Source organism: Delphinapterus leucas, chromosome 1 (assembly GCF_059928025.1).
Source record: "Delphinapterus leucas isolate spDelLeu-1000000601 "Yukka" chromosome 1, BTC_Dleu_Yukka2, whole genome shotgun sequence".
In the NCBI taxonomy this organism is placed as follows: domain Eukaryota; kingdom Metazoa; phylum Chordata; class Mammalia; order Artiodactyla; family Monodontidae; genus Delphinapterus; species Delphinapterus leucas.
Window position 1 is genome coordinate 68005970 of NC_143129.1, and position 26151 is coordinate 68032120.

Consider the following 26151-nt stretch of genomic DNA (forward strand, 5'->3'; position numbering starts at 1 on the left):
CCATGTGTCTGTCCGGACGCGGGGGTCCAGGGAGCCTGGGGCTGTGGCCCGTGGATTGGGTCACCCGTTGCACCTGGGTAATGTGGACTGGGGCTGGGGAATTGGGGAAGGATTCCCTTACTCAGCTTTGCTGAGTCTGCCTTGTGCAGGGGCCCACGGAGTGGCTTGTGGAGGCCCAGGTTGGATGGGAAAAGGATCATGGCGTCAGGTTCCACCCCCAGCTCTCACCCTGCAGCTCAGCTGGGAGCATCGCTTTCCTGCTTTGTAAATAGGGTCTCCTGCTTTGTCAGTAGGGTGAGATCCCCTTTCACAAGGTCACCATCATGTCCAGGCCTGGGCTGGGAGGCTACTGCTAGGTTTTGACCCTTTCTTCCTCAAATAAATGTATTGGTGGTGATTTGGGAAAAAAAAATCACGGTGATAACAATGGCTGATGTATGGAGCACTTATTACCTGCCAGGTCCTGCACCCCGTGATAATTATCTTAATTAAGCTTCACCATCACCTAATGAGACAGGTAATATTACTATCCCCATTTTACAGATGAGGAAACTGAGACTTAGAGAAGTTCAATAATACACGGTTCAGAAGTACACAAAAATTACAGTGCATGTGAGTCTTTAATTTTGTTCTTTGTCTCTGTTTGGCATGGAATTTATACTTGTTATAGGGTATGGCTGTATCACTATGGAAGGCTGCACCCGAGTGATGCTGCAGCTCTGAATCTCAACCCTGCTGTGCACTGGCCCATGCTCATGCCCAGGCCCTACCCCAGACCAATTAAATGAGAACCTGGGGGCATAAGGGAGTGGGCTAATTCTAATATGCAGCCAGGATTGAGAGCGAGAACGCTCAATCAGTATCTGGGTACTTGTTCAAATGCTGGGGTTCTCTGGGGTGCTGTGGACTTGGGACAGGGGATGGGGAGCGTGAAGTAAAACAGCTTCTCCACTTGTCTAGGAAAACAGCCACCATATAACGCCATTAAATACCTCTCTTTGGGACCGAATGTGGTGGGGATAGAAACAGCGTGACAAATGGCTCACGGAAGGAGGCGAACAGGTCTCTCTGCTTTGGGGATGGTGGGGGGCTGGGAAGAAGCTGGAACTGGGAGTGTCTGTGGCTCCTGCCTTTGAGTTGTCATTTTGGAAAGCTGCCTGCTGTTCAAGGGAAGCCCCTCCACCCTGGGTGTGGCCTCATGAGCTAAGCCATAAGCTCCATGAGAGCAGGGACTCAGAAGACCCTACCCAAATGCTAGACATCATTAGCCTTATGGAGGAAATTTACAAAAACACCTACCGATACATTCTCTCATTTGATCCTCACCACACCCTCAAGATAGACATGATTATCCACCATTTTACACATGGTGAAACTGAGGCCCAGAGAGGTAAGGGGACTTGCCCAAGACCACACAGCTACTTAGTGGCAGGGGAGGGACTAGAACACATCTGATACCCAATCCAGGGCTCTTTCTATTTCAATATCCCCTGACATCAAGCAAAAGGTCAATAAATATTTAATTAGTCACGTGATTGAACTAGGTCCTGGGTCCCCTCAGGGAGCTTTCTGGATGACCACTGCCTTCCTCAGTCCCGTTCCTCCCTGCACGGGCACAGCTGGACTAGGCAGAGGGAAGCTTCCTACCCTGGGAAGCGTGTGGCTATTAATACCCTTTCCTCGACCAAACGACACACAGCACACCTGTCTTTGGTCATAAAATCATGCTGCTCTTTGAAAAGGAAGAAAGAAAGAAAACCTTTTTCTATTACTTATCTCTGGGGAGGCGCCCAATCCCCTCCCCCACTGCACTGGCTCTGCACAACACCAAGAAATATTTCTTCTGGTTTGTTATAAATTTACTATCCGGTAATTTTTCTCTTCTCATTTTATGTGACAGGCAACTGAGCGATTGTCTCCCAACCCTTTTTCTGAATCTCAGCCACCCCCATAAATTGCCGCTGTCACCTCCTCTCCAGTCCTAAAAGGAAAAACACTCACCCCAGCTTTGGTGGCCTTTGCTGGGGGCTGGCTTGTCTCCTCGAGGACTTCGGACACCCACCTTTGGTCGGCAGGGGCTTCCGGCACTGCCTCAGGGCCGGAAGGCAGGCCAACCTCGTGTAAGGGGCCTGGCATCTTCCCTGAAAATTCCATAGATCTAATGAATGTCTCCCCTGTGCTCTGTGCTCTGATGCTGGGGGTGAAGGAAGAGGCAAGCATGAAGATGCGGCCATTGTTCTCCAGCACTTACTCCAGCCTAGATGGAGGGGAATTTCATGATCCATCAATCCATCAGCACACTGAATTCTCACTAGGGGCTGTGATGGCGGAACCTGAGTCCCATTCCAGCAGCTGAGTGGAGCGGGTGGTGCTAGCAATGGTAGGCGGGGAAGAGGAACCAGCCCCAGCAAAGGCAGGTGGGTAGAGCAGGAGGGGCAGTGTGGGGAGAAGGCGTGCTGGGGCCTGGACCTGGGCTGCTAAGTCAGGGCTGGACTTTGCTCAGGAAGACTGGCTCGTAGATGGTTTCTGAGAAGGGGCTATGGGAAGTTTACAAAGAGATCAGCTGCTCGGCGCCAGGAGGGCCCCAGAGTTAGGGAAGGAGTAAAAGGTTTGAGGACAGAGGGAGTCACGAGGTGGAGGTGGGGACTCTGGAGCAGGCTTGCATCACCTGCTCCCAGGGCTTGTGGCAGAAGCACGTGGGGGAAAGGAGAGGAGACATGCTGCCTGGGCTGTCCTGGGCTGCTTCTCATTTGCTGTGTGCGTGCTCCTGGCGAAAACTGAGCTTCTCTGTGCCTCCGTGTGTCCGTGTGGGGCTGTTGGGAGGATCTGACAAGTTATTACATCAAAGTGGTGTCCGGCACCGAGTAAACACTAAAGAAATGTTACAGTTTTCACCCTGGTCAACAGAAGAGGCAGCTGAAATAGGGTAAATAACCTGCCCCAAGTCACAAAACTAGTAAGGATGAGACCTTGTTCCAGTGCACGTTATCCCATTCCCGTAGCCCCGACGTAGTCCTGCAGGCGGCCATGGGAGGGCGCCCCGGGCCCGGGAGAGACTGTGGCCGCGGGACCGCTGCTTCTCTTGATACCAGGCAGGGGCGGAGTGAGACTCCTACTACGCCCCGTTTTACACCTGAGTTGCTGCACACATACCTGGTAGGAAGAACAGTGTCTCCTCACTCATAGTTCAGTGAGCTTTCAAGTAGAAATGCTAACTTTTATTTAACCAGAATATTTACCGTACCTCTTTCCCCAACTCCATTGTACTCCAGTTTGCATAGGAAAGTTTGACCAAGGTTGTTATGGCAGTAGGGATTAGGGGCCCCTTGGTAATTTGGGGTGGCTTCCGGAATGCATGGTTCAGATGGGGCTCACACCCAGCTGGGCTCCCGTGCCGTGAGGCAGCCGCCCTGTGCACAGTGGACAATTTCACCTTCCATTCACCTTCCTGCCTTCCAGGCTTTGTGGCCCTACCGGGGTGCCATGTCCACTGTTGGGGCAGGTTAGGTTTTCCCAGGGGCTGGTCCAAGGTGGGGAGAGAGGTTGTGCAGGTGGGGTATGGAGAGTGGACCCAGCACCCTGTCGTGGTTTCCTTGACCCTTCAGGGGACCCCTGCCTCCCCGCCCCCCGCCCCCGGGGGTTGTGAGGGCATGTTCCGTCACCTGAGCCTGACTGACCAATCTCATCTCTCGACACAGCGGCACAGAGCTTTGGCCTGCTCGATCCTAAACTATGCTACCTGTTGGATGGGATCCTCTTCATCTACGGTGTCATTGTCACTGCCCTGTTCCTGAGAGCGAAGGTGGGTACCACTGGGTTCTGGGGGGAGGGCATGGGCTCCCCAGCTCGGTGGATGTTCAGAGGGCCTTGGTGCTGGGAAGTCTCAAGCGTGGGTGGTACCTGAGTCTTGGTGTACATGGGCAAAGCAGGGACCAGCCAAGTGTGCCCACTGCGGGGGGGGTGGGGAAGGGGGGGGATGTCTGGCTGAGTGGGACAGAGTGGGATGGTGAGCCTAGTGCTGGCCCCTTAGTGAGGAGACATAGAGATGTGTGAACATCAAAGCGTCCCAGGGCAGGGTTTCTGCTGGCAGGAAAGGGGGTTATGCTTCAGGCAGTGAAGAGCAGGGAGGTGGGGAATCTCTTTCCAGATTCTGCTGTCCAACTTCTGACCCATGCTCGGCCAGCCTTTTCTCTTCAAACCTGTTTGCTTATCAGTACGAGGGAGGGTTGGCCCAGAGCCTGGGTTTTCACCTAGTGCCCTGCAGACCCTGCATTTCTTGGAGGGGCTGGGACTGGGGGTGGCCGTGGCATGGGCAGAGGGTGGAAGGACTTCCTGAACGGAGGCCTCAGTCGTTATGACTTCCGTGCCTCAACCCATTTCTCTTTTGGATTTTGGACTTTGCAAAAGATTTTATTATAAGAAATAGTGTCTTATGGATTTTCTTAAGTTTGAGCAACGCTGCCCTAAATGATCTCTCAGGGGGTTCCCAATGCTCTGAATCTGCAAAACCGCGCAGTTTCAGCTGAGGGGCGTGAACTGAAAACAGATCGAGGCCATGCGCCCGGGGCAGGTCCTCAGGACACAGTGCCACACGGAAAGCACCCTGCTGCAGAGGTCAAGTTAGAAGGTGGGACCTTGCACAGCCACCATCCTCGTCGAGGTGTCCTCCGAGCCCCTGAGAGGAAGGGGCCTGGAGAACCTCCCGGAACCCAGGGGGCGCGGCCCGCGAGCCCGGCGCTTCTGCGCACGCGCGAGGGCGAGGGCCAAAGACCGGAAGCTGCGGCTAGTGCCGCGGGCCAGGGCGGTGGCTACGCATGACCTTCGGGAGGTGTAAGGACAGTTGATCTCAGAAAAGAAGCTGCCGCGCCACCGGCTCCCGCAAGGATCCAGCCCCCCCGCAGGCAGGGCGCGCGCCGTTGGCCGTCGAGGAGCGGAGCGAGGCTGCCTGCGCAGAGAGTAACACGCTCTCTCTCCTCTTCTCCATCCAGTTCAGCAGGAGTGCCGACGTCCCCGCCTACCAGCAGGGCCAGAACCAGGTCTATAATGTAAGTCCGCCTCTCCCGTAGAGCCCGGTCTAGAGAAAGTGCAGTCCTCTGCTGGGACGTGGGGAAAACAGCGGCCGGGGCTCGGTTGTAGGTCTCGTCCGCGGCTGTCAGCCTTGCAAGTTGTTTTAACCTCCCTGGGGCTCAGTTTCCTAACCCCGAAAGCGGGGATAGTCATGGTGCCTGCCTCGGGGGGGTTCTCTGAGGATGCGGCGCGCTAGCGGTGTGATGCACGGCAAGCGCCGGCGTAGTGTAGCGCCTGCCCCTAGCGAGCCCCCGCCTGGCAGCGGTTTCGCAGGCTGGAGGGGTGGAGTGGAGGAGGAAAGTGTAGAAGCTTCCCTTTGGTGGAGAAGCGACTTCACGCCCTCCGTGCAATGGGACTTTGAATCGATGATCCACCCCCGCCGCCATGGTAATAAGTTCTTTGAGATGTTCTCCGAGATGACGGTAGCCGATGGATCTCCCAGTCCGTGCTCCTTTGTGAGCCACCGCCCAGAAGGAACTCCCAGTCCTACTGGCCGCATCCTCCTGAGCTTCTGTTTCCGGTCTCTGACGCTTTTCTCTCTGTTTCAGGAGCTTAATCTAGGACGAAGAGAGGAGTATGACGTCTTGGATAGGAGAGGGGGCCTGGACCCTGAGATGGGGGGGAAACCGGTAGGGCCTTGCTGTTTCTGTGTGTGTGTGTGTGTGTGTGTGTGTGTGTGTGAGTGAGTGAGTGTGTGAGGGCTCTGCTGGGCAGTGAGGAGAGGGCTTCTCAATGCCAGCGCACGCTGCCAGTACGCTGGACCCTGACGTGCGAGAGGCCTGGCCATGCAGACAGATGGGGCCCCGTTTGCCGCTGCCCCTCTCCGCCTTCGCCCTTGGCTCCCTCCTGCATCGTAAGGGGCCTCACACACATTAATGCGGCAAGCAGGCCCTTATGCCGGGCTCCCAGCAACTCTGTCCTTTTCGGCTGTAGACTCCACACCCTGTGGGGAGGGGAGCGGCTGGAGGAGGCCCGAGTGGGGTCTTAAGAGCAGAGCTCAGCCTGGGCGTGAGAGAGCGTGTCCGTGTGCACGAGGGAATCCGAGGCGTGGTATGGCTGTGAGGGCCTGTGAGTGGCAGAGCACAGCTGTGGGAGCACGAGGAGGGCACAGGCGGATGGCAGAGCCCACAGAGAGTGTGGGGAAGGGGCCTGGGGAGGGCGCTGAAACTCTCCTGGCCTGGATCCCTGTTTCCCCATCTCTAACTTCTTCCCCTCGTCTCTCCCGGCAGAGGAAGAAGAATCCCCATGAAGTCGTGTACAATGTGAGTAGAGGACGTGGCACAGTTTGCATTGGAAAGTTGGAGGGTAGGGCTGGAGGAGGGCTCTGGATGAAGGCTTTGCTCCCTTCTCCGTGGTCTTTGCCTGACTTGACCTTCACTTCCCTGGCCAAGTAGTGCCTCACCTGCTTGCTGCCTGCAGTGGCTGCTCGTAGTATGGCCCCTTGGCTTGCCTTCCTTCGGCCCCTAAGCCTGCCGCGGGAGTTCCCGGATCAGCCTGGTGGGACCTGGGGGGACAGTGAGGTCAAGCTGGGCAAGCCCCTCTGCGGGGCTGCTGTTCCTAGGGGCCGGAGGAGTGTCCTGAGTGTGGCCTCTTGTTGAAAACTTCACCATCCTGGGTGTTGATCTGGGTCTGCCACACGGGACCATCACAGAGGGTCAGCCACTGCAAAGAGAGCTACTCTCCCTCCCTCCTGCAGTTGGCCCACGCACAGCCTCGGTGTTGGCTGTGTGAAGAGACAACTTGCTCAAATAGATGCTTCTGGGGGCTCTGGGGTGAACCGTTGCATTGTCCAACGTGCGTGTCCTTTGGCTAGGACTCCACATCTTATCCTTTTGAACCTCTCTTGAGCTTCTGAGCTCAGTGCAAAGGGCTGGCAGCTCAGAGAAGATTCCAGAGGGCTGAGGAGGGGGAGAGGGGGTTGGAGCTGGTTATTGGCAGAAATGTTTGAGTCTCTGGAGCCTTGAATGTGGAACCCCCCCACCAACTGGGGAATCCAGAGGTTTCCTTTTGTAGGGGAGCCCACTGTTTGCTACATCAGTTGGTAACACCGGTGTCTCACGCCCTCTTCTTCAGGAGCTGCGCAAAGACAAGATGGCGGAGGCCTACAGTGAGATCGGGATGAAGGGCGAGGTGAGTGATGCTCTTTCTTCATTCCCAAGGATTGGGTGGTATGGGGGCTGCTCCAAAGAGTCCCATCCCTTCCTCCTATCACCTGCAAAAGCCCACGTGGTGGCTGCCAGGGGCAAAGGTTAGTCCAGCTGTCATCCATTTGATAGTATATTAGGTACTCAGAAAGTGCTGATACCCTTTTAGGATTAAAAACCAAGTTAAATACTAAGATGGTCCATGCTTTGCAAAAACAGGCCAAGTCTGTCAACGTTCATAATAATTATCAGGTGAGTAATGTGTGCCAATGTATGTTCAGCACTTAGGATGGTGGGGCCCCTTGTTCATAAATGATTAAGAATTTCCATTAGTGAGAGCAGAGCTTTGAACCCGTCTAGGTTTGATCTCCGTGTGACTGCATAGGTGGCGTGCCCACAAAGCTGGCCTGGCCAGTGCTTTACCAGGTAGATAGTCTCATTTAATTCTCACAATAACCCAATGGGAAATGTGTACCCGCCAGGCACAGGAGGTCCAACAACTTACCCAAGGTCACGTAGCTGGTGATGAGGGAGCCAGAATTTGAACGGACTCTACAGCCCGAGCTTGTACCCACGACCTAGTTGCCGTTCCCAGTGAGCATTGATGACTAGCCAAGAATTTTCTTAAAGATTTGTTTTATTGAAGTATAGTTGATTTACAATGTGTTAATTTTTTACTTTATAGCAAAGTGATTCATTTATACATATATCTCTATACTCTTTTTTCATCTTCTTTTCCGTTATGGTTCATCACAGGAGATTGAATTCAGTTCCCTGTGCTATACAGTAGGACCTTGTTTATCCATCCTATGCATACTGGTTTACGCCTGCTAATCCCAGACTCCCAGTCCTTTCCTCCCCCACCCCCTCCCCCTTGGCAGCCACAAGCCTGTTGTTCTCCACGTCTGTGTCTGTTTTGTAAATAAGTTCATTTGTATAATTTTTTTAGATTCCATATATAAGTAATATCATATAGTATTTGTCTTTCTTTGTCTGGCTTGCTTCCACGACCTGGCTATTGTAAATAGCGCTGCAGTGAACATCGGGGTCCATGTATCTTTTTGAATTATAGTTTTCTCCAGATATATGCCCAGGAGTGGGATTGCAGGATCGTATGGTAACCCTGTTTTTAGTTTTTTGAGGAACCTCCATACTGTTTTTCCTAGTTATTTTTTTTGGAATGTTTTTCCAAAATTCTCAAGAATTTTGAGAGCTGCACGGAGGCCTGTTTACTCCAAGCAGTGGCAGCGTGGCCAGCTCCAGTGCGGCCCAGATCCAGGAATCTGATGCCTCTGAGGATCTGAGTCAGGCACAGCAAACCCGGGCCCCATCAAAGCCAGGCCTCAGCTTACTCTGCGGAGGCCAAGGTCTGACCAGTGACCTGAGGACCCTTCTCTCCCGGGGCAGGGGTGCTGACTGGGAGACAGTCACCTGTGACTCTCTGGGGGTCCTCTGAGGAGGACTCTTGAGCAGGAAGGCTGCTGCTGGCTCTCTGACCTTCTAGCCTTTTCTTGTCTCACTCCACAGAACCAGCGGCGAAGAGGCAAGGGACATGATGGCCTTTACCAGGTGAGTGCTGCTGGCCCTTCTTCCCGGGGTGGCACCATCTAACCAGAGCCAAGGTCACGCTCCCTTGTTTTGCTGTTGGCAGTGCCAGCTCTTGTCAGCAGCTGGGCTGGGTGAGCCCAGGGCACCCATTCAGGCCTGTGGTGACTCTTCTGCTGGTCAGCCCCTGGGGCGGGGCTGGAATTCAACCATTCAGGCAAATTACTTGGTTCTAGTAAGGAGGCCGTGGGAGCCCCGGGGGGAACTGGGCACAGCAGACAAGCGGCAGCTGCCCAGAGGCTGTGTGGTCTTGAGCAAAGGGCAGATGGAGGCAAAGGACACCACACAAGCCATTTCCTGCCTCTTGCGCCGCTGCTCTGGGCCCTTGCAGAAGCCTTGCTCCGCCTCGTATCCTCACACCTAATAGAATGGGAAGATGGGTGAGAAGATTGAAGTAGACAAGTTAAGAAAAATAACTTTAAATAGAAAATGTAGTCAGGTGCCTAGTTTTTGCAAATCAGGGTGAATAATTATGCACACTAAGCACAGCCAACCTACTTCTCTAAAATATAATCCCCAGTGGGTTCTTACTCGGTTCTTTGTGCCTCACTGGGGCTGTTCACAGCTTGCTTGATTGACTCCGAAGTTTCAGGCTACCTGGCTTCCCTGAGTTCAGAGTGATGGCAAAAGGGCCCCCAAATTTTACTGCGTGTCACTGCTGTTGATCTGTCTCCTGGACCAGAGAGGGAGACGTTCCAGTGAGATTGGGACCAGCCTGCCTGTTCCCTGACAAAGAACATGACTGTAGTAGCATGGCCTGGGAAGGAGGCTCGGGAGGGCGGGGGCCAAGGAGCCACTCTCTCCCCCGTGACAAGTCCCGGCTTCCCGGAGGCCCGGGTGTCAGGGACAGTACGCTGTCTGGAGCAGGTCTGAGGTCTCCCCGCTGATTCCCAGCTCAGTGTCCCAGCTGGGCGACTCTCCTTCCTCTGTGGTCTGACAGGCAACTTTGTTGTAGGGCACAGTACTTGGGAAGCCGGGAGGAGGTGAGAATTTAGCTGGGAAGGAATTGCACCAAGGCCATTCCCAGTGGGACACAGGACCATCTCTGCTGCAGCTGCATGGGCCAAGGCCCCACCTGTGGCATGAGGGGACAGTTCCTGGGCCTCTGAGCTGGGCGGGAGATCACAGGCCAGGCTGCAGCAGGCGCCTGTTGGCCTCCAGGCAGGCTCATGCCCACACAGAGCTCCTGACCCCCTCTTCTGTTCTGATTTGCTTTCCCCAGGGACTCAGCACGGCCACCAAGGACACCTATGCTGCCCTCCGCATGCAGGACCTGCCCCCTCGCTAACAGCACCTGGGATTTCACCACTCACAGGCCAGACCTGCAGATGCCCAGATTGTTAAAGACACAGGATCAAGTATTTACAAACCAGTTCACTCATATTTCTCCACCACCCAAGGATTCTTCTTTATGATCGGGATGCTTCAAGTTGTAACATGTCATATCCAATTGCAAACTGTCACACAGAATTTCCTCCCTGGACACTGGCAGGGAGTGCGTCCCCCAGGCCCTGTCCTAGAGGAGCTTGCTGGGAGTGCAGCATGTTCCGGGGTTTTCTGCTTCCTGGAGGCTGTGGGCAGGCCCCGTCCCCAGTGGCTCTGGGCTCTTACCTGGGGGACGGGCACCCTCCTCCTCCAACACAGCTGAGGAGTTCAGGCTGTGTTCTGTAAAGTCGCCAGAGAAACCACAGATGTTAGCGCGTGTCCTGATGGTCTGCATTGTTCTGTCAGTATTTGAGTGGCTTCGCTCCTGCTGTAAACTTCGCTTCTGTTGTCAGCGTAGCCCATCATTCCACGGTAACTGGTGATGGGCCAGGGAGGCTGTGGTGCCTCCCTGTGAAGGCTGAGGGCACAGGGGAAGGGGGGGGGCTAGGTAGCAGCTGGTGGTGGCTGAAGAGGGGAAGCAGTGGTGGATCAGGGACGGGAGCAGGGCAGCCAGAGGCCTGGGGGCGCAGGAAGGGGCCCTCCTGCAATCAAGCATACGTTCCCCGTGATAGAACTTGAGTGCCAGGGCCTGTGGGGACCAAAACACGAAGAAGCCCAGCCTTGCCTTCCCGGAGCCCACACTCTCACAGGGAAGCGAGCTGTGAAGAGTCCGGTGTGCAAGAACACAGCAGTGTCATGGCTGACTACGAACAAGGTGAGGGGGCAGTGAGACCACATTCTTTGCAGGCACTTGGGCACCTCACACTGAGTGAAAAGACACAGCCGTATTGGGAAAGGCCTCAAAAGAAGACTCCGCTCCACTCAGACCCAGAAAGATCCCAAAGGACAATGGCACGGTGGGAAAAGCCTCAGCTGACTTACCTGGAACAGGGCTGTGTGATAAAAGGGCACACGGCTATGGATGGAAAACCCTCTTTGCTCTGCTCGGTCTTAATTTATACTGGTTTGCTAGAGCCTTACTTTTTTGCATAATAAATGCTTCAGTGAAAATGCTGCTTTACCGTAAGCTTTATTTCGGCAGTCAAGCCTGTAATGGTCATTTAGCGATCAGCCTGCTGCTGGGAGAGAACAGGATGGCTCCTTGGAAAATGCAGGAGAGCCAGGTGCATACAGTGGCCCAAACGGGCTGTGCTTGGGGCAACATGGTGTCCGGATACGCCAGGAGTCCTTATGCAGGAACCAGGAGAAGGTGATGGGGAGCTCCCTGGGTGCAGGGCTCACAGCACTGAGCTAGCTTGTGGCGTGCCGGGAAGAGCAGGAGAGAGGCCAGCTGAGCATTAGGGCATCAGGAAGAGGGAGCATCGTTGTCAGAGGGTGTCTGGGGGTTATGAACAGCTGCTGATGCCACAGCACAAAAACCTCAGTCTGGGGAATTCCCTGGCGGTCTAGTGGTTAGGGCTCTGTGCTTTCCCTGCAGGGGGCCTGGGTTCGATGCCTGGTCAGGGAAGTAAGAACCCCCCCCCCCCCCCCACCAAGCTGCAAGACACGCACGTGGCCAAGAAAACAAAAACAAAAACAGAAACCTTAGTCCGTAGGGTTTGGGGAAGGAGAGGGGACAACAGAGGTCTTTTAGGTCAGGTTCTCCCACAAAAAGTGACCCTGTCCCCAGCAGTATTTCCTCTAACTGCAGTGGCTGTTTATAAGGCCCTAACTCATCAAGCCACCAATTAATATTGGGTAAAGACTTTGAAATCAGAAAAGACTTTGAAATCGAAGGCCACGGCTATTAAAAGCCCCTGAGCATTTGGGATTCCAACAGGAGTGATGTGCATCTCTGCCAGGAGAGAAGGCATTCGATTCATATCCTGGCCCCAGAGGGGAATTCAATTCCATTCACCAAGTATTGACCTAGCACCTTCCTATTCTGTGCCCAGCGCTTGGCAAGCTACCAGGGAAGCTAGAGAAGTATCATGAGTCAGTTAGGGACTTAAAATTTTGTCATTGTATTTCATCCACACCGTGTAAAGAACTCGGCACCACAGTGCACTGTGGTGACACACACAGGACAGGCAGGTGGAAGCGGAGTGAGGGAGGGGTGAGTAGCTGCCAACGAAGGGGTGCGGACAGAGCTCGGCAAGGCATGGGGGAGCTGTGGAAGGTTTCATGGAAGGAACAGGGCTCTGAGGAGGGAGAGAAGGGCTGAAAACTATCAGCCCTAATTCTGTAACCTGGTCATGGGGCAAAGGAATGGGAAAATTACACCATGTTGTTTTAGCTGCCCTTCCACTGACTGAAGTTCACAATGACAAGTGAGAGCCTCATTGTGGCTGCTGCTGCTTTATCGTCTATTCACTGGGCATCTTATAACACGTGAAGTTGGCTTCCTCTATTAGTCAACGTTAAGCCTCAACCTCATACCTAGTTTTAAGGTCAGCTGAGTTTCACACGGGCTGTGTGACCCACATGGCTGGCCTGAAGACAAGAGTTTGACCCAATTCGATCAAGATTTTGACTCAAGAGGTAGGAGGAAAGCTGGCTGTAAGCTATGGGTGTGGGAGCTGGCCCAGGGTGGGTGGGGCAGAGGACTTACTGGGCTCCGTGCAAGACAACTACACAGAGAAGGCCACCAGGAGAGGACTCAGTGGACGTGCTGGCACAACGAAGCCCCAAATCAAGCCGAGAACGGCCCTGGTCTTCGCAGAGAGAAAAGGCTGCAGTTGGAGAATTCATACCCTCTCATGGGTAGTTCCTCTTGGTAGACACCACTGGAGTGGGTTAGAACATAACAACAACCTTTTTACAAAGGACTACAGGGTAACAGAATGGAATCAGTGCTTTTATCCTCATGCCTTAGCCTGTGACAAATGGGTTTTGCCTTCTGAAGTCCTCATGCTTGTGAGCCCGCTGCTGTCTCTACCAAACAGCCAATTCCTGTTAAAACTTGAAATTGTTTTAAGAGTAACTTTACAAACTGAAAAGCAAGTTATAAATACAAGACAGGGTGGAATGGAAAAGAGCGAGGCATTCTTTGACGTAGGAGCAGAGGAGAAAAGGACCCAGTATTTGTCTTCCCATTTTGGGCCCCTTTCAAGACAGCAGCCATACCTTGAGACCATAGCGCAAGCTTTCTCTTTCAGTCTCTCTCCGTCTGCCAATTCAAGGGGGACGCACAGACTCAGTTCATACACACTAGTTAAACAGGATGCCTCCCAGAGCTCTTCAACAAGCTGGTTTTCTCTCTGTGGGAAATTCATTTTAAGATTCAAATTTTCCCTTTTATGCAGTCAACTAATTGCATTCACACACTAAATGTTGGCTACAAGAAGCTATATAGAGGGAGCTAAGTTGTGTACCCTCAGACAGGAGAACCAGAGGGCCAAGTTCAGGATTAGCTTCCTTTCAGAGGACCCCAGAGAATGACTGTTCAGGACCTGGGAGGAAATGCTAGAGGGGCATGGGGGTCTAAACAATAAATTTGGAAAAGTCAATTTCAATGACAGTTCCGCAGTCAAATACACAGTGAGAGGGGGACCTCTGAAGAGTTCTCTCACAGATAATCAACTGATCACACAAAGCCCTGGGGGTCTGAAGGCGACCACTGCTACCAGACTCGGGGGCCCAGGAAGCCACTGGGGCCTGGGGAGAGAGCAGTGTGGTGGCCCCAGCGCCCCACGGAGCACAGGGGGAAGCGTGCCGAAGCCAGGGTACGGGTGGCGGAGGAACCAGTGTGCTTACAGTGATCCTGGGATGCCTGAGAGCACCTGCTGGAAAAAATAAGTTGGAAGGCTTAGTTGAGAAGTCTGTATGGGAATGTGTGAAGCATCCCGAATACCAACGCAACAACTTCAGAGAAACTCAAACAATGTGAAAACACTTGGAAAATGGTTTAATGATGTTTTGCAACAGAAATGAACTGTACAGTTACAGTAAGTTTAATATATATAAAAAATTACAGCAGACAAATGCATCTACACAAAATCTACCATTTTCATTCTGATTCACTGTCACCTACACAACCTCTCCCAAGCCTACAGCCCCCTGCAGGCAGCCCCAGGAGGGGGAATCATATAAAGGGCACTTTTAAAGAGACAGCACCGCTCATATTCCCCACCACCTCCTCAGGCCTCAGGAGGTATCAGCTAATTCCCCCAAATGTAAATTGCTTGTGTTTCGGGTTTTCAAAACCAAGAAAACGTGTGTCTCCCGGGGGCCCAGATAACGAGGCCCCAGACTCCCAAGTTATGGGTTGATTCTTGTAGCATGTTCCTATCCGAGGGGAAATGGCTAACCAGGCGTCTGGGACAGTGAGGCTATACAATAGCCACCAGATTGCAGAGTTATCTAAGGAGAAATGTAAAAGGACTCCCAATAAACTACTTAGGAATTGTCACTGCCTCATTAAAGCTGCTGGACAATTTTGGAAAGAATCATTTACACCACATCTTAAGTTTCCACAAAAGAGAACTCAAACTCACATTTTAAAGTTAAGTACATAAAACAAAAAGTTTTGGGAGGCCAAGGGGTCAATTCCCCCTTGTGTCCCTCCCTTGACAACAGTGGAAAAACACCCCTGAATCAATATTTAAAAAAAAAAAAAAAAAAAAAAAAGGAAGAAAAGAAAAAGGTGGGGGGAGTTAAGATATTTAAAGACAGAGAGAAAGAAAACAGCTTTAGAAAAAAACCCAAAACAACCACTGTCTCTTTAAAACAAAACAAAATCCCAGTTGGGACCGATAATCAGCAAATATTCAATCCAAATTGACCCCGGTGGAAGTTTATTACTGAATATTATGTACACTCAGAACTTTTTTGTTTTCTTTTTTATTATGAACACCTAGGCAGTGAAAACTGTTATGTTACTACATACATAGACACACCCAAAACATACAAAAATACTATTGTTTCAAACTACTAAGAATAGGACAGTTCAGTTATCTTCATGCTATGACTTTAAGAGCATTACACTGAAACAAACAAGAAGTTAAACGACATTTTTTTTTTAATATCCCAGAAATATACCAAAATATACATCTAAGCTTTGGAATTACTGAGGTTAGACTAATGCAAGTGCTGGGTAATCGTACTTAATACACAAGTCTAAGGTTCTGCAGGAAAGAAATTATCTTTGGTATCTGCATCAGGCTAATATTATTAACATTTGGATTTTGCTTTGGGATAGAGCTTGTATGACCCTAGAACCAAATCCCCCCCCTCCCCTAATCAACTGAGATTAAAAAGATCCGTGTAAAAAGTTCCTTCATTTGCACCCACCACCCCCCAAGTTAAAAAGTCACAGGCATCTACCTAGCACAAAAGGTTGTGAAATACAATGCATAGTTGCACAGTGGTGCTGCAAAAAGGAAACTACTGTAAGAAGAAATGAAAAAGCTTGATAATCCTTCTGCGTGTTTTCTCACAAACAGGACAGCCACTTCCAAGCAGTTCCAGTAAAGGAAAAGAGAGAAAAGGCTCAGAAGGGCACCTTGGCGAGTATTCACGGCACGGCCCCAGAGGTTAAAGCACCCGGCAGAGCAGCCAATCCTGCACCAGTGTCTTCAACTTCCCCCACTCTGTGGAGTCCAAGGCGCCCAGCAGCAGCCCCGGGCTCCCCGACCCTGCGCTAAGCCCCTGCAGTGACCATGGCTGTCATAGGGAGGACTATCGTGGTGATGGGCTTCTGCCTACCATTTTGGAAAATCTGAAATGCCAGTTTGTTCCATGGCACGTTCACAGGTTGGCAGGAGCCAAAGCTACCAAGCATGTGCCTCTGCACACCCTGGAACACCGGAAACAGACTCCCTGCCCTTTCAGTGCAGTCAGGGGCCCCCCCTTCCCTGCCCCGGGCCTCGCTCCTCTAAACACCAGGACGCCACAGACTGGATTGACGCTGAAGACTTCCCTTTTCTTTGGTTTTTTTGTTTGTTTTGAGTTTATACAATCATTAAAAAATCTTTGGTTTTGGCTGGAAATTTAAAAAACAAAACAAAACAAAACAAAGAAACCACCCTCCCCTGGCTTATAGCAGCAGTAGTAAGACCTGGCAAAGCTCTTTTTTTCGACATTGGGGGTGGGAATTGAAGGTTGGGAACTACATTCAAAGAAAAGGTGAAGGGCTGGGGGATGCAGCTTCTAGACAGCCCATTGGATATAAGATTGTCAAATAATAATAATATTAATAACAATAAAAACTTAAATATTTGGGTTTCTTTTGGTCACGTCAAAGGAAAAAGAGTGAAATGTGTATGCAGCAGTCAGCTTAAGGGAGCCTTTGGTGTCTTCCCTTCCACCCAAAGTCCTGAAGATAAGCAGAGCCCTGAGGCCTCACAGGGGAAGGGGATGGCCTCCCCGCACCAGGGAGAAGGCAAGTACTGGAGCGGAGGTGTGGCCAGCAGTCAGAGATGGGGGGTGGGGTCGGGGTGTGGCCGGCTGGCCAGCCCCTATGAGCGGGGTGGCAGGGAACAGATGTTAAGAGACCTGGGAAGACCCCCTGCAACAAAAAGAAGGAGAAGATTGCAATTTGCCCTCAGTTTGCAGTAGCTTTTAAAGCAGCGACATTCAGAGGCTTTGGGAGGTCCCACCCTAGGCTACAGGTCCCGTGATGCTATAGGCCAGAGTTCAACATTACTTAGAGGAGGGAGGGCAGACTTGGCAACTCTGTAGGGTTTAGAGAAAGTTTTAAAGCAAGTTACTCAGTCACGAGTTAGAAATGAGGTATACAACAGCTCCTGGACTCGTGGTGGGCGGAAAACCCCACGCTTATTCACCTCGCCTCTGCCACCACCACCACAGCTGCAGGGACTGAACTACGGTCTAACGTGGGGGAGGGCATTTCCTCGGAGTGACACCTCCTGTGGACTGAGTAATGCACACAGGCCCCGCGAGCAGAGGTAAGAAGCCGGAAGAAGTCTGCGTCTCCACTTTGCCCGCACTCAGGGGAGACACGACACACCATTTACGCTGTCAAAAGCCAATGTTATAATACAGTTGCAACGTCTTTGGTTCTCTCCTTTCCCCCTCCCAACTGTTTGCAGTTTTACACGCAACCAGGCTAGTCCACTCTACTCTCATACAGTACGTGCCTTCCGCAGACCCACGCAGGATGAGAACCAAAGACGTGGCACCCCACCTGCCTACAACTACAGCCTTTCCTAACAGGACTGTCTTTCCAGCTTCTGAAAGTGCTTTCCCTTTCCTGCTCTATTGCTCAGACTTAGAGACGCTGAGGGACTGGGTAGGAGTACAGAGTCTTCTCTCTCCTTGGCTCTGTCCTTTTTCATTCGAAGGAGATCCCAATTTTAAAGAAGTGTTTGGATGTCTCATTTTGGAAACAGCACTGTACCCAACTGTCTGCCTGCAGACTTTGGGACATCATGTGAGCGAGCTCAATGCCACTGCCAAGTTACGAAAGAAGCCTTAAGCTGCTTTTGTGAGGTTGTGGCTGACTCCATGAAAACAATGATGAACAAGTAAACAAAGAAAATTCGGGGGAACTTTGCAGCAGACCTCAATAATTTTTTTTTTTTTTTTTTTTACAGTAAATTAGATTTGGGGTCTGAACTTTCTGACAGTGTCCTGGGTTTGAACCGGAAGGTGGCACGGCCCTGTGAGGAGTGGGCTGATTCAGGGACGCAGAAAGAATCGTAAAGGGCACTGGCCCTGCCCTGCCCACCGTGGGAGCTTCACTTCCGGGTGCAGTGGCGGTCCATCATGTATGCCTTGTCTTCCCTCAACTGTTGTTTCAAGTGCTCTTATCTTCAATAGCCTTGATACCTGCTTCCTGACCTACCTAGCGCTTTGAAAAGTCACACAATATTAATACCACTTTTATATAACGTCAGAACAATAAGATTAGTAAAGCTGTCATGAAGTTCTGCAACCTGATCATTTTCTGTCGAGAGCAATAAATTTCTTATCCCTCCCCTCTTTTCCGTGTCTCGTCAATAGTACACCAAAACAGTGAACTACTCAATTCCCCAGAGCCCATATGTAAAAACATTCTGGAACAATACAGCTCTGTGGAAGAATAAAGGAAGGCCTTTTGGATTTCCATGTAATCTTGCTCTTGAAAATGCTTATCCTTCACAAGTGACAGAACAACTAAATATCGTCTGAACTCAAACAGGCTGTACTGGTTCTCTTTATAAGTGTTAGATAAAGGGAAATAAGAAAAGAATTCTACCCCCATCTTTTGCCACCCCCCCTAAATTTCCCAGCAGTTCCAAGAATATCACTGCCACACTTAGCAACTCTATCCATCTTTACAGAGCCAGCAGAGTGAAACTAAATAAATCTCTTTTCCAAAGCCAGGATGACCAATAAGACTTCCTTCAAAAAGTGGGGATGGGGAGGGAGAGGAGAAGGAAAGAGACAAAGGTAAAGCTTTTCCAAATTTCAGCTTTTTGTTCCTATTCCCTCTGCCTGTGTTGAAAACGTAAGGATAAACAATGCAGTGTCTTTGGTATCCAAACCGAACCCCACTTAGGTTCTGTGAGATGGATCACTTATTAAAAAATAGCCTTTCTGGACATAGAGTCTATATCTGAACTCAGGGAGCCGAGAAAGTTTGTCCCAGAGTATGGCCAGAAAGGACTCTTAACTGTGCCTAAACCAGCAACATTTCTCATTCACATCCCCACTAAGAACAATACTCTTCTCAATCTCACTAACTAACCCATCCCTAAAGGTCACACCGTATCACAGGTAAGAGGCGAGCAGGTTGGCTTTCAACTTCTTGATCTGGTTTCCTTCTGTTCGCATTTTTGGTCGAGACAAAATTAGCCTTGGTATGAGAAAAGGAAGTGAGGTTTTAAACTGTTGTGCTACTAGCACAACATTCAGTAACATGACAGAGGGCGACAAAAAAACAAAAAACAAAAAACCTGCTTAATTTTCTTAGATTAAGATGCATCAATCATTCATTTCTCCTTTCCTCTCCAAATTAAATGGTGCTTCTCTACTTCTGCCTCTATTTCTCAACCACACACCCCGACATTCACACACTCATCCTTCTCCTAAGCTCTTGCTACGTACAGAGGTAATGAATCATCAGGAGAGGCTGGCGGGGTATGGGGGGCCTGGGCAGCCACAGGAAGGGATGTAAATGCCTTCGAGGACCCTGAACTGGACAACCCACGTGTAACCTGCACGCCACCACACACTGCACTGCAGGCCAGACCGCAGAGAGGCTGACGAATCCCAAACCCAAACACAGGGATGATCAAGTTTCCTTTGGCAAGACAGAGATAAGGAAAAGCGAACACACACACACACGAGCAATGCAACGTTTTCCTTCTAACATAATCACCTTCTTCTCTCCCCACCCACCCTCCCTAACCCTATAAACTGTAACCTATAAACAGGATCCCAAATGCATACAGCATCAATCATGTTTATCAATCATAATAAACATCAGTTCGACTAAATGCTACAGCTAGAATTATTTCCACTATTTATAAAGTTTTTTCTTTTTACTTATTTATTTGGTTTTTAGTTTAAAACCAGTTCTGTAACAATGCTAAACTATGCTGAGGTATTTTATGGAGGGGCCAGAAGCTAGCTGTTACCCACGAGCATTACCTCCCAGATTAAGGTATCACCATTCAAAGAGAAAAGGAAGAGAAGGAAGAGAGGAAAGGAGATCCAGATTACAGAATCAACGTAAGAGCTGCTAAGGTTTGCTGCTTGGAGCAAAGGCTGAGAGTAGAAGAGCCCACACATGGAACTGCTTCATGAATAAGGATGGTCAGAAGAAAGCAACTTCACAAATCATATGGAAATCTGGGTGTAAACCTGACAACTCTGAGAAAAGACATATTCCCTGCCCTTTGGATGGAATCCTTTCAAATACCTTACTGAAAATTTCAGGCGTGTCCCATTGAATCTCTTTAGATGAAGAAAAGAATGAGGCAGAACAGGATTAGAATCAGCCTTTAATGATGAAAGCAGTTTACTTATCCTATTTCTGACCAAGTTCACATTTGTACTGTGTGCACCATCTATGCAAATAGATGGCCAGGGCTGTGATTAAGCTAAATGCTTTCACTAAATGCCTTTCACACACACATACAAAAATGAACTCATAATGGTTATGATCAAATGAATCCATCAATTCTTGCCCGTTTGAGTAATTTTAAATTTCAAGTTTTGAGTCTTTTTCTCCATTAGTATTGATGGTCTTTTTAACATTTTCAGCTCCAATAAACACGGTCTGAACGAATAAACTTTAAATTCATCAATTTTACATGCCGATTAAGGAGGAAGTACTGGACCAACTCTCATAATTAATTGTTGAGGCCCTTTAACGGAGGGTTCTCAGATCGCAGACTGACTTTTGGGGGCCCCTGCGGGTCCAAGGCCACAGCAGACTGCCGGCAGGAAGTGTGGACCAGGCGCCGCCCCGCCCCGTGCGCTCACGGGCAGCCCTGGCGCTCAGGGCTTGCTGACTGCTCCCTGTGTCCGCTCTCTCTCTTTTCTTCCTACCGTAACGATTTCACTTTTTTCTTGGTAAAGAAAGTTTTGTGAGGATGACATGGTTTGGGAACAACTTTAGACTATGAACAACAAAGAGCTTCTTTTGTAAGCCAAGTGTTTATTATACACTAACTGCAATGTTGACTATCAGGATTTACAACTTTAAAAATCTACATTAATTTCCTACATTTTCAAATGTATCCAGCTCTCCCAGCAATTTTTAAATAGAAAATTTAATGATAAAGATTGGGCTGAATTTAAATATTGTGTCAAGCAAGTATCTGTGCTTCTGAATATAGACAAGGTTTCCTCCCACCTTCCCAAATAAATGAGGGATAATAGAACAAAATAATGTAAAAAAGAGGTACAATTGTGCTTTTCTCCCAAACAATGAATGAACTGTGTAGAACTGGCAAGATAATCTCACTAAAAATCTTTTAATTAATATTATTTGCCCTTGTAAAAAAACGCTAATTTCTAATAATGCTACCATGAAGTACAAATCAGTATGGTCCTACACAAAACGAAAGTTGGATTCCTTTGGTTCCATTCCTCAATAATAAGTTGAGTAAATTAGGATGGTATTGATCTTTCTTACCAAATAAATAAAAGCAAGTGTGTTTTATATCAGGTAATGAATGGATAGGAACAATTTTTTTAATTCTAAAAAGCTGCCTATGTAACTTCAGAAACATTTAAACTAACATAGCACTCAACATATTTCTTAAATCAGGAACAATAATACTGTTCCTCTGAGAAGCCCTTTTCCAGGTCTTTCTGCTGTCCTTTAGATTTATACAGAGTACAAATAAAGTTCACAACCAAATTGCCCCGCTGTGATAAGCAGGATTCAAACAATTACATTCACCACTCCCTAGGGAGGGCCCATTACCATGGGCAAATATAGTATCGCTATAAATGCGTTTAGAATTAGTCTTTGGCTTAATATGTGTTAACCAAATTCAGGGATAAAATAAAACTTGCATAAACATTAAGGGGAAAAAAAGAAGAATGAGACACCTATCTGGCCCTCCCTCTTTGAAATGCAGAAACGCTACCAAACATCTCTAACATCTCTTTTTGGTCAAATGGTCCCTCTTAATTTCCAGACTCTCCCATATGAGGTGACTAAAAGTTAAGTCTGAGTACCTTAGCTTAGGAGATTCATTCAATTCAAAAAGCATTTCTTGAGATGATAAAAAAGATGATATAAAGTAAAAAAGGACTAAAGGCTGAGTCATGACAGAATATGATCAGTAGACTATCTAGGGATGATGATGATGGGAGTCAATTTTAAGTTAAACACCCATCAACAAGCTGTTTTAGTGTTCCATGTGTACATGTGTAAATGTACCTTTCATTTCACAACTTGTTTTTAAATAAGAGAAAAAAAGAGAAAAATTCTAAAAGTTACCTTTGTCTAAGGATTTATTTCTTCTTTTAAACACAGGTTTTTATGCTGGTTTAAATTTTATCTTCATAAAGTGATCCACAACCCCACATACACAGAGGCAGAATCCCCCTCTCCCGAATTAACTCGAGAATATAGACAGGGCAGGGAAGAGAAGACCATCGTACTGACATTTAAAGCTTAGTATCTTCTTTTTTAATATCGAAGTCTCTTGGTGAATCTTATTTGGGAGAGGGAGCATTTGTGAACCACACAGGAGAACAAACAAACACAGCCTTTTCCTTGCTCTTCCTCTTAATCCATTGGGCTTGAGTCCCTTGGGTTTCAACACTTCCTTTGGTAGCGATTTTGGGAAATTAATGCTACAACCTCTAATCCAGTATGGTGGGTATCAGCACTTCCCTCCCTGAATCCTTCCTCCTAACTTACCACTCCCAAGGGAGGGACTCATCATTACGGGCAGCTACAGTATTACTGACAGCCCTAAAATCATTTGCACAGACTAAAATTAGAGATGTCAAATCAGGATAAAAGATTAAATTCAACTACATCAGAGAAACAGTGGGATGAAGAGGAGAAAAATTAGTAACTGACACTGCCATTCTATTTACACACCAAACTAAATAAACTACTTAAAAAATCAAGTTAATGTCTGCCCAGAGGATATTACAACTTACCAACACAAAAGGTTAAAACAAGCAGCAACTTTTATATAAAATTAATAAAGACAAATGAAAAAAGAAATTGTCAGTAGCATCTATCTCCTCAATGTGTCTGAACTGCACGATATAAACTAGTCCATTAGTACAGCAGCTTGCTAAAAATTGACTTTGGTTCAAGCTTAGTCAAAAAAACAACATTAAAAAAAACATACCACACACAAAAACGGTGGATGGACATTTGTTAGTTTCCCTGCTTGCAGTTCATTGATTTTGGAGGGATTTTAGGAAGGTGAAGGGTAGTTAATTAAATACTTTGTGAAATAAAATGGGAAGACAGAAGGAATAGAAGAAAAATTAACAAGGGAACTAAAACATTTCTGGTCTTTTAATATTAATATGCCTGTCTCCCACTTGGATGATCACAAACAAAAATGCACATTGTGTCTGAATCACTGCCTTTCCCAACATCGTGAAGAGACAAATACACAGAATCCAAGCTCCCTTGTGGATATAAGCAGAGCATGCAGAAGAAAAATTACCTGTAAGCTCTCTCTCAGCCCCCAGCTCGAAACGGGGAAAAAGTGCAGTCATAGGACCACTGGAGATGTAAGCAAGCACCCACAAACACCAGATGGGAACCTTTCACTCCAATAAGAAGGGAGCTCAGATGAGCTGCACTGCAGTGATCCAGTCTTTTGGGAACTTTTTGGATACAGATACTATAATAACAGAACACTGACAAAAAGGGAAATCTCATTTCCAAGTTACCCTCATTCCTCTTCATCTACTTCCATAAACACTTCCTTTTCATGGGCTCATTTACATCGTCTAGAAATACCCTGAAAACAGTTATGGAAGCTAATCGCCTTCTACAATGAACAGAGACGTGTACTGCCATTTAGACCTACCTAGCAGGAGCATCACTAACAAACCAAGGAGACACTTGAGGTGTGTGCAAAGTTCCTGCTCAAAGTCTTTCAGAGGTTCTACAGATCCCATGCCCGGCTAATGAGTGCCTTCTCTAGTCAGAGAACCAAGGAGAGCGTCAGGGCTAGAGGAATTGATAAGCCATCTGGTGAAAGTCTGTAGCTAACCTCAGACTCTTCTCATCACACCTCTTTTGGTGATCTATAACCAATGGAAAACAGTCTAGTAGAGTTCCTTCAGAAAACAAAAGAAGGGAAAAGTTTCCCAATTTCAGTAAGTTATTTTGTTCTTTGCCAAGTAAGTTAAAGGAAGTTTGGATGAAAAACTTCCACAAAATGGAAAAAACAAACAAACACACCAACAGTAGAGCATTTCAGGAGATAAGAAGTCAGGAGAACCACCAAGTTAGGTGTCTGCAGTAGTCTTTGCTCTTCGGAACCAAATCCTGCCCTGCAACATGTACAGCCATTCCTGTTGAAAGTAGCAGAAAGCAGCACTGTTGCACCACAGGATCTGGGCCTCAGGTCATTCAATGATTTGGGGTGAGTGAGAGCTACAGTTCAGCAGGAATTCCTTCCTACGCAAAAGTGCTCCAAAGGCACCACCTGATGGGGGGGGAGGGGGCGTGTGTGGAGTGGGAGTGTTTGCACACACTGCCTTCAGCTTCTGCACCAAGCCTCTTGCATAAGTGGCAAAAGAAAATAATTTTCTAGCACCTCTGTAAGAGTCATCAAGGATAAGGAAACCAGCAAGAACATTCCCCGCAATTAAGAACGTTAAGTCCCCCTTACCCTAAAACCCTCCCGCCCCACAGTGTGGGAGCTCACTGAAATAGGATCCAGGAGCAAGAGATAAACATGTCCAAACTATATATATATATATAAAAAACAATAACAACAACAACAACAACAGTAACAATAGAGATACAGTAATACAGGCCTGCCTAAATTGTACCAGTTAAGAAAGGAACCCCCAACACGATACGATTATAAACACCTTGTTATGACTTAATGGCCTGTACAACAGACCCATAAAAATGATTTTTTTTTTAAGAAAAAAAGAAATTTAGACAAACAAGAAATCCCCTTCCTATATTGGAATTGGTAACCCACCTTAACTCGTCATCATGACTGCTGGAAATGATAAGTAGTCCTTTCACTTATTTTTTTGTTTGTTTGTTTTTGATTTTTTGTTTCTGCCTTTTTTTTTTTGTTTTTTTAAAATTTTTGGTTAGAAAGTTCTCCAATCCATGAAGCAATCCTGAAAAGACAGTGTTTTATTACAAAATTAGGCAAATGTTGTCCCATTTCCATCCTTTTTTTCCGGCATGTGTTTTTTCTTCTCTCCCTCCTCTCCCTTGCCCTTGCAACACGGCAAGTGGAAGCCCATCACGTGTTTCAGTCTCAGCCAGGCTGGCAGCCAGTTGCACTCGGAGTGAAGAAGGGGGCTGGTGGTGTCGCTCAGCCCAGCTCACTGTGCCTTGGAGGCGGTGGTGGTGGAGGCAGCCCCGCTGGCAGAGGCCGCTGTGAAGAGAGAGGTCTGGAGGGGCTCAGCTGAGGTGGAGGTGGCATGGAGGCTGGCTACAGGTCCAGTATTCCCTGCAGAGGCTGCAGCGGCAGAGACCAAGCTAACTGGGTTGCTGGTGAGCAGAGAGAGGTTCTGAGGGTTCAGGAACAGAGGGGCAGTCACGATGTTGGGGGCTCCTCCCGCATTGGCAAATACCAGGTTCCCAGTTGCATCCAGTGACGTTATTGGAAGAGAGCCACCAGAAGCAAGAGCTACAGACAAACCCCCCGCAAAACAGGCAGGAAGGAGAACGTTAGCATCATCCCAGAGAAGCCAAACAACACATCAAATGTACTGAGTTTTCCCACAACCCAGATGGAAAAAGCGCATCCCTTAACTGAATTTTTTACCCTTAATTACAGCACTATATTGTCACCAGCTAAAGTTTATTTATAATTTTGAAAGAGCCTAAGGGACTGAAAACTCTAATTTTTTTTTTTTTCCTGCGGTACGCGGGCCCCTCACCGCTGCGGCCCCTCCCGCCGTGGAGCACAGGCTCTGGATGCGCAGGCCCAGCGGCCATGGCCCACGGGCTCAGCTGCTCCGCGGCACGCGGGATCCTCCCAGACGGCACGAATCCGCGCCCCCTTCGTCGGCAGGCAGACCCCCAACCACTGCGCCACCAGGGAAGCCCCCTGAAAACTCTAATTTAATGAGCATGATCAGGATAGGTGAGAGGAGAATCAAAGAGTCATGTTTCTATCTTGAAATCTCAACTTTATTCCATCTACCTAGAAATATTTGTTAAATCCAATAATTTTGTTTTTAATGAAGATCACTGCCTTTAGATTACCTCCATTCAAAAAACAAACTAGCTACAGTGATTAAGGCGTTAAAATATAGTTAGCTTTTATCAAACAAACTGGCATTACTGATAAATTTGAGCACTTTATACTGTGATATACAAGATAAA

The 26151-nt window shown here is 48.5% G+C and overlaps 2 protein-coding genes across 10 annotated transcripts in view; one reads left to right on the forward strand and one right to left on the reverse strand.

The window, feature by feature from the left end:
* CD247 (CD247 molecule) overlaps positions 1-11252 on the forward strand; it is a 77710-nt gene extending 66458 nt beyond the window's left edge. Inside the window, exons 1-8 of one of the 2 annotated variants that reach the window (XM_022560046.2) lie at positions 2363-2417; positions 3699-3802; positions 4989-5045; positions 5616-5696; positions 6297-6329; positions 7141-7197; positions 8739-8780; positions 10039-11252. In XM_022560046.2, coding sequence (XP_022415754.1) covers positions 2378-2417; positions 3699-3802; positions 4989-5045; positions 5616-5696; positions 6297-6329; positions 7141-7197; positions 8739-8780; positions 10039-10104 — 480 coding nt within the window. In that variant the 5' untranslated portion in view covers positions 2363-2377 and the 3' untranslated portion in view covers positions 10105-11252. Of the gene's footprint in view, positions 1-2362; positions 2418-3698; positions 3803-4988; positions 5046-5615; positions 5697-6296; positions 6330-7140; positions 7198-8738; positions 8781-10038 lie in introns of those variants that run through there. The other variant, XM_022560045.2, reaches the window with a different exon arrangement.
* A 479-nt stretch (positions 11253-11731) lies between these two features.
* POU2F1 (POU class 2 homeobox 1) overlaps positions 11732-26151 on the reverse strand; it is a 186589-nt gene continuing 172169 nt past the window's right edge. For 6 of the 8 annotated variants that reach the window (XM_089911642.1, XM_089911627.1, XM_022560043.2 and 3 more), the window contains one exon: positions 14066-25450. In XM_089911642.1, coding sequence (XP_089767768.1) covers positions 25143-25450 — 308 coding nt within the window. In that variant the 3' untranslated portion in view covers positions 14066-25142. Of the gene's footprint in view, positions 13442-14065; positions 25451-26151 lie in introns of those variants that run through there. The other 2 variants (XM_089911659.1, XM_089911650.1) reach the window with 2 other exon arrangements.